A 7599-nucleotide genomic window follows, 5' to 3' on the forward strand; every position below is an offset into this window, starting at 1 on the left:
CATTAGCTTTTAGGTCATTAACACTCATTCTGTGCGGTCTTGAGACCGACCTCTGTGCTCACCACTCATGTTCCTCACCTGGGCATGTTTGCCATGCTTAGTCCATACCCAGGATGTACCCATGTGTATTCGCCAGTGACCACCGTAAGTGTGGAATGTGGCGTGTTTGCAAACACTGGACGCATGAAGGCTTGGTATGGGTCCAGGTGGTAGAGGGTTTGCCTGAATTTTATCCCCAACACCGCACAAAATGAGGTGCGGTGGTGAGGCAGCAGAACCAGAGGTTAAAGGTCATCCTTTGTTACAGGAGTTTGAGGCCAGGACCCTGCCTAAATAACTACATAACATACACTGTATTTCCTGCCCCTTGTTTATTATAATAATATTAACATGCAGATATGAAGAAAAAACAAAAGAATTCAGCACAAATTTTGGCCACCCTCACCCCCCCTCCCACCTACTAGCCACTCAAACCTGCATTTCTTCTCCCCCTCCCCCACCCTACCCTCCTCTGAGCTGAAAATTCTTGTCTCCTAAAACTCTTAACAGGTGGCCCACAAAGTAAGGGCCAATCAGAGAAAGCCAAGTTTCCTACCGGTTGCCAATTCAAATGTTCTGCAAGGGTCTGCTAGCCTGCAGCGCTCTGCTGAGTGCATGCATTTCAGGACACATTCTGGGGTAATGACATCCCCCTTTGTTTTAACTACAGCACACTCTGGCAAGAAGTCATTTTTACCAGCTTGCAGGTCCACTCTGCAAGACTCTCCCACCTAAGAAAAATTAGAGAAAACTTCTAAGGGAAGCAGCAGTGGTATTCGGGTACAAATGTGACGGAATTCTTTTTCGCCGCGGTTGCTTTCCAGTAGAAAGGGAATGCGTCCCTGACCGGAAGTATCAGCGAGCCCCTGCAGTTTTCCTGTCGCCTTGTACAGGCTTCCAGAATGTGGAGTTTTAAAAGCGGCACTCAACCGGCAAACCAGCCTCCCTAAGCGCTGCTGGTAAATCGGCTGAAGGGCCTTCTAAGAAAAACAGCACCCCACCCCTCCCTTCCCCGAAGGCACACGCTGCCGGGCAGCAGAGCTGACGGCAAGAAAGCCCCACGTGGGCTTCCCCTGACAAACCCAGCCAGCTTGGAACAGGCAGTGAAAGCCAGAGGCACTAAACTAACAGAAAAAGTCCTCTCACTGGGACGTATCCCCCAGATCCTTCTCAAAAGATAATATTGGCTCCCAAGCGTTTCTCCTCCGACTTTAAAAGGAATTGTGGGTAGCAGCAGCCCTCACTGATGTGGGCAGAGGCACTCAGAATAGGAGCTAGCAGATGCCCACCCCACTCAGACTGGCTCACGCCTATTTATATAGGACCGTGCTTTCCAATTTCTAAGATACTGTAACTTCCATCACAGCTGTGACAAAATGATGACTCATTCTTAGAACGCAGTCATCGGTATCACATTTGATATTAATACTTCAGTAGTGATGCTTTGTCACAGCAATTAAAAGGAGAAAGTTGCTAAAGCAAGAGCAGTCCACCCCCCATCCACGAGCACGGTTGCAGAAGGCAGCTCATTGTATTGGAAGGCACAGGGCCTCCCGCAAGCTGTCCAGATAAGCAGCTGTTGGGGGCTAACAGGGAGGGTTAAAGGGGGGGCGAGGAACTGGAGGCAGAAGTCACCGTTAGCGGATTGGATTGTAAGACTTGAGCTCCAGCACCGGGATGCCTTATCTCAAATATACTCCTGTCTTGCAAGTTTAAAATCTTCCTGAAAAGATAAAACAGTATTCCGGCCCCAAGTTCTCCCAGCATCCCCTCCTCCACCGCCAGCCCCGGGAGGTTGTATGGCCACAGGTGCCATTAGTTCCACCAACCACCAGAAACACCTTTGCCACCTCCCCCGAACTAAGACTCCCCTACCCTCAATAAAAGGCGTAAGTTTGGTTTCAGTAAGTTTATTGTGAAATTCAAAGCTTCCACGATAGCGTCCTTTAGAAAAATGAAAGCATTGCCCTGGATCCGTTTCGGAAAGAGCAGTGCAGCCAGCAAAGTCCGGCTCGCTCCTGCAGCTTGATCACTCCTGCAGCTGTACCAAGTCCATCCAGGCCGCCTGCTTTGCCTTTCCCCTCCTTTCACTGGAAGGCTGCTGAGTCACGCCTGCCTGCCTCGCTAGTCGATTCTTCCCGGCCCTGCGGCCAACGTCCTTGCCTAGGCCTTCCTGTGCTAGCAGCCTCTCTGGACACTGGCAGAGTCCTGGGCTCGGAACAAGGTGTCCCCGCGGCCGCCATGCCCCCTTCTTGGGAGGCTGCGCTCCTCACTCTCCAGGCAACACCGCCTGCCAGTCTCCACGCGCACTCGAGCGCCCTCGGAGGGCCACTCCAGAGCCAGTAGCGCGCTAGAGCGTCACCAAGTCGAACAGACCAAGGTCCCCGCAGGACTGTCACTCGGGAAGTGTAATGCTGGGCACCCAGTCGTTGAAGCTGCGGCTCTCCTCGCAGAACAAGCTGAGTTTCTCCAAGGCAGGGTCTTTCCACGTGTCCTCATTAGGGTTCTGTGTTTAAAAATACAGGGGTCAGCCAGGCTGGCCGTTGGCCAAGCGGGTGGGGGAGACTGGCGTGGGGAGAGGCAGTAGCTGCACTCACCGAAATGAGGATGCAGTGCAGGTCTCCGGGCGCACCCGACTCGTCGTCTGCACCCACGATCGCCGCTAGCCGCTGCACATCACCCACGCGCACGATATCAATGTCGTTCTCACAGCAGAACGCCTGTATCAGCGTGAAATGGATCTGCAGCGCTATGTCGCCCTCATCTTCTTCATCGGCAGCCAGCACGCAAAAGGTCACATTGTCAGGGTCTCTGCAAGGCAGATGGGAAGGACAAGGTCAAAGCCGATGCCACCCCCAGATCTCCCGGCCGCGCCAACCCCAATCCCTGCAAGCGGGGCCTTCCTATACTCACACATTCAGGACTTTGGCGGACTCGTAGACGCCAGCGGTCAGACAGCCCTGGCGCTGCGCCGACAGCAGAAGTTCGTGCAGCGCTTTCCCGGCGCCCTGCATCCTGTGAAAGAACAAGCACCGTGAGTGGGGACCAGCACGGGGACGCGGTGTAGATCCCAGCCCTGACCTCCAAGTCCCAGCTGGCTCTTTAGCCTAGACCTGTCTGGCGCCAGCATTCCTGCCTCTCAACTCCAACCTGGCGCCCACACACCCGGATCCCCAGTCCCGACTTGGCGCCCACACCTCTGGCACCCTAGTCATGATCTGGCGCCCTCATTTACCATCACCCAGTCTCGACCTGGCGCCTGCACCCCCGGTTCCCTGCTCCAGATCTGGAGCCCATAGCCCATGTTCCCCAATCCCGACCTGGCGCCAGAATCCCAGACCCTAGCTCTAGGAAGAAATGGAATGTAGTCATTGTAGTCCCACCGCCTCGGCACGTCGCTGTCAGACAGTGCATGGCACCCACCCCGCAAACTTCCATCCTAGAAGACCCTAAAAGATCGCTACCCGACAACTCCAACTTTCGGCACCTCAAAACCCACCTACCTGGCTGTGCTTTCCGGAACTGCGTCCTGGCCACGGACTTCTTCCAGAGTCATTATGCGATCCACAAACAGCAAGTTATCCAAAAGTGAAGAGTGCGGAGGGAGTCGGACGCAGGTAAGGAGCCCCAGAACCCGATCCGCGCCGCGCGCCCACCGCCAGCGAGTGAGCCGGGCACCGCCGCACGAGTCCTTTTATAGACCGGCCCGTGCGACGCGGCCAGCTGGCGGGAGGCTGCGCTCCCATTGGCCAGCGCCCGCTTTCTGATGCAAATGAGGCGGCAGGCCCGCGGCTCGTGCCAGAAGGCCACGTGGGGAGGGGTGCGGGGGATGACACAGCCTCAAATCTGCCGCTTTTGTCAGGGTGTTACCAGGCAGACTGGAGCCTGCAGATTTCATCTCGCCTCTCTTTTTTGTAAGTCCTTAAAAGGAAAAAGTTAAAAAAAAAAAAAAACCAACAACGTTGTTTGCTAATATGATCCTGGAATTTGTGAAATGCATACTTGGAGAATGTAAAAGCCTTTTCTTTTTTTGCATTTATTTTTATTGAGACCTTTCTAATTTTCTTCTTATTTTCAATTTGAAGGTTATGGGGCTGTTTGCATTGAAACCGAAACTTAAAGTCAAAGGTTTGCAACTGCAGCTGACACCAGGTCAACGCCGCCACTAGAACTCAGAACTCAGCGCCTTTCAGGGTCGCGGCTGCAAAGGTTGAACCACCGCCCACCCCACCCCGGTCCCGTCCAGTCCCCCACCCCTGCCCCTGGCAGATCGCTGTGGGGTGCGGGCAGCAGGGACCAGCAGATTGCTGCCGGCACACGCGGCTCGTTTGCATTTCTATACGGGGCACACAAAAGAGGAGGTCTGGCGTGTGGCAGTTCACGATGGGGACAATCAACGCTTTCTCTTTCATAGCAACACTGTCCACCTGCCGCCGGGTGGGGTGGGCAGAGAGCCCCGCCGTGCGCGGGGGTCGCGCTGGGTTGCCCGGCACGTGGGGGTCTGAGCCGCGTGCCGCTCCCCCGCCCCTGGGTGCGCACCTCTTAGACTTGCACTGTTTGCTGGGATTGTGATGCACGCGTGCCCAGCCGCAGAGAGCAGAGAAGCACACAGGGATACTAAGCCCGAAACCGGTGGGGTTCCGGGGTTCAGACTCCAGAGCTTGACACACGCTGTTCCACAATGCTTTTCCCAGGGCGCCGCCTACAGGCCTACCTAGAAGGATCCAGACCTCCTTATCCACCCATCCCATACAGCCTCGCGTTGACCTCTCAGGGGTCTTGACCTGGGGCACACTGGGCACAGAGGCCCGGTACAATAGGTGCATTAATTAGATTCAGAGCAGAGCTTGCACCCAGCGCCCCGGGGCTGGAGACCAAAAACCACCAGGACTGATGGAGCAAGAATCCGTCTGTGTGATGAGATTTTGAAATATTTTAAAAACGTAAAAATGTGTCTTTAAAAGGTTCTTTTCTTGTAAAATAATAAGTTTGGATGCGATCCTAGGAGTTTCCTGAGCTTGTCATTTGTCCTGTGAGTGAGACCCACACACCACGCTTACAGATTGCTCACCCGCAGAACACAACACTGTGGGTTGTCTGTATCTCTCATGCGACACGGAAAAGTGTGCTATGGAACCCTAGGAGCTTCCCCTCTGCTGAGCGAAGCCTGGGAGATTGGCTAGGGCAAAGGGCAGACGCGAAGTTTGCTAGACTAAGGCAAAAATCAAGCGCAAGCGCGCATACAGTAATTTTCGTTTTCCTGGAGCATTCTTCAGGTAAGTGAACAGACGCATTCAGTGTTAACTTGTGAAGTCCTTTAAGGGAGTTTTCCTGCTGCACTGGGAAGCTGAGGGTTTCCCAACGCCAAAGGCCGGACGAGGGGTCAGGCGGCCTCTTGCGCCTCCAGGCGGCTGCACTGAGAACTGCAGGTGCCGCGCAATTATCTGCAAGGTCTCTCAAACTCTCAAAGCCCCTTCGGGTCTGTCTTAGTGGCATATAAAATGATGGTGATCCCTGAGTGAATAAAATGTGTTTCTAAGTGATGGAAACTTAAGCTGTTGCTCTTTTCAAAGTTGGCATAAAAACAGACCAGAGGACCGATGGAACCGAATCAAAGACCCGGATATTAATCCACACACTTTCGAACACCTGATTTTTGACAAAGAAGCAAAAAAAAAAAATCAAATGGAATAAAGAAAGCATATTTAACAAATGATGCTGGCATAACTGGATATCAACATGGAGAAGAATAAAAATAGATCCATATCTATCACCATGCACAAAACTCAAGCCCAAATGGATCAAAGACCTCAACATAAAGCCAGCCACACTGAACCTCATAGAAGAGAAAGTGGGAAGTACACTTGAACGCATTGGCCCAGGAGACCACTTCCTAAATAGAACCCCAGCAACACAGACACTGAGAGAAACAATTAATTCTCCTGAAACTCAAAGTTTTAATGCTTCTTGTCTCTCCTTAGTTTCAGATCCTGAGGAAACATCGGAAATAATAATCCGTTTGATATCTAAGCACACACCCGCTTCTGCTATTTATAGCTAGAAAACTGCTCACTTGCCAGGCTGCAGGAAACTCCCCCATAGTCCCTGCACGACAGGAAGGTCCGTACAGGTTAGTGCAAGCTTAGGTCCTAGCATTTCCAGACCCCACTCCCGGCCAGTCTGGGCCAGAAGGAATGATTGACAAGCCCCAAAGCTTGTCTACTCTGCTAACCTTTTAAGAGTATTCGGTTACAGGAAACCCTCCTTTTTGCCATCAGATACGGCCCCACACAGCTTTAATTAGGTAAGTCTGAGTGGTCCCAAAGTTCCCATCTAAATTAGGAAAGAAAGGTTTGGGGCCTGACTGGAAGTCACAAGCTGTATTTCTGAGTGCGTACTCTACAGTGGTTACACTCTTACAAAGTCCCTAATCTTTAATAGCATAAGGGACAGTGAGTCCATTAAAGAGGAAGTCTCAATGTGCTCTGCTCTTGAAACCCTCTGGAGGGGTGGGATGGGTAGAGTGTCCACGGAGCATCAACACCTGGATTTATAAACCATGCATAGAAGCACAGACCTGGAGTTCAAGGTCATCCTTGAACTGTTAGCCTGGTACACCTGAGGCCCTGTCTCAAAATCGAAGTAAAATAAAATGCTTAGGAGCACCTGGAATCCTAGCTACCTGGAAGGCTGAGACAGGAGGACTCCTGGGTCCTGGAGTTAAAGTTTTGTGTGGTAAGCCAGAGAGACAATCCCCACTCCCAACCTCTAAAATAAATAAGTTGATACCTTCGGCAGACGCTTGTTTTATTAGCGTATTCTCTGCGACTTTCACTGCCACGGTGAGCGTTGGTGGAAGCGTGCCTCATTCAGAGACAGACGGAAGTGGAGCCCAAGGCATTCGCTCCCCTTTGCATTTGGACCGTGCACAGAGACTGACTTTAAACAGCAGACACATACCTCAGGAACAACCATGCCCAGGACAGCTGGCCCAGAAGCTGTGGTTGAGGAGCCTCAAGCCCAGTGCAGGTAGAGTTCCCTTGGTTATCTTAGGAAAAGCCACATTCATGCCCCTTTTTCAAAGTTGGCAGCTTTCACAGAAAACTGTGAACTCTTGCTTTCTCTTGGCTAGTGGGAGGCCTGTAGTGTGCCCCCTAGGCAAACAAGGAGCAGGAGCTGGAGGTGATGGGGTGCCCTGACTGAGTCTTCATCCCTGGCTCTCCCCCACACTCACCAGGGCCAACTGAGAACAATTAGCTGTGCAGCTTGCTAGTGGATGAAACCTGCGTGTCAACTCTGTCTGCAATTCTTAAAAAGAGACTGAAGTTTGAAACACAAACAAAAGGGAACCAAATTCTTAAAGATGAAGCCCAAGACACTCGGTGTCGTTAGTGCCCAGATTCTATAGGACTTCGTCTCCCAGGGCAGTAGCCAGAAAGTCTCTTGGGGAGCTGGAGAGATGGCTCAGAGGTTAAGAGCACTGACTGCTCTTCCAGAGGACCCGGGTTCAATTCCCAGCACCCATGTGGCCGCTCACAACTGCCTGTAACTCCAGTTTCA

At 52.3% G+C, this 7599-nt stretch overlaps 1 protein-coding gene across 1 annotated transcript; it reads right to left on the bottom strand.

The window, feature by feature from the left end:
* Positions 1–1939: 1939 nt before the first annotated feature.
* On the bottom strand, positions 1940–3724 carry Gadd45g (growth arrest and DNA damage inducible gamma). The gene is made up of 4 exons (XM_005371312.2): positions 3543–3724; positions 2953–3054; positions 2637–2850; positions 1940–2545 (listed from the first exon to the last, which is right to left on the bottom strand). Exons 1-4 carry the CDS (start codon positions 3593–3595, stop codon positions 2435–2437), a joined length of 480 nt encoding a protein of 159 aa, XP_005371369.1. The 5' UTR covers positions 3596–3724; the 3' UTR covers positions 1940–2434.
* Between the last annotated feature and the right edge of the window lie 3875 nt (positions 3725–7599).

This window comes from Microtus ochrogaster, unplaced genomic scaffold (assembly GCF_000317375.1).
Source record: "Microtus ochrogaster isolate Prairie Vole_2 unplaced genomic scaffold, MicOch1.0 UNK104, whole genome shotgun sequence".
In the NCBI taxonomy this organism is placed as follows: domain Eukaryota; kingdom Metazoa; phylum Chordata; class Mammalia; order Rodentia; family Cricetidae; genus Microtus; species Microtus ochrogaster.

What these genes read in the sequence shown, in the direction of transcription:
- Gadd45g (XM_005371312.2), bottom strand. Translation starts at nt 3,595, where the DNA reads ATGACTCTGGAAGAAGTCCGTGGCCAGGACGCAGTTCCGGAAAGCACA. An exon ending in GTTCCGGAAAGCACAGCCAG is followed by an intron (nt 3,055 to 3,542) that starts GTAGGTGGGTTT and finishes GTTCTTTCACAG; the next exon opens with GATGCAGGGCGCCGGGAAAG. An exon ending in TGCACTGCATCCTCATTTCG is followed by an intron (nt 2,546 to 2,636) that starts GTGAGTGCAGCT and finishes TTTTAAACACAG; the next exon opens with AACCCTAATGAGGACACGTG.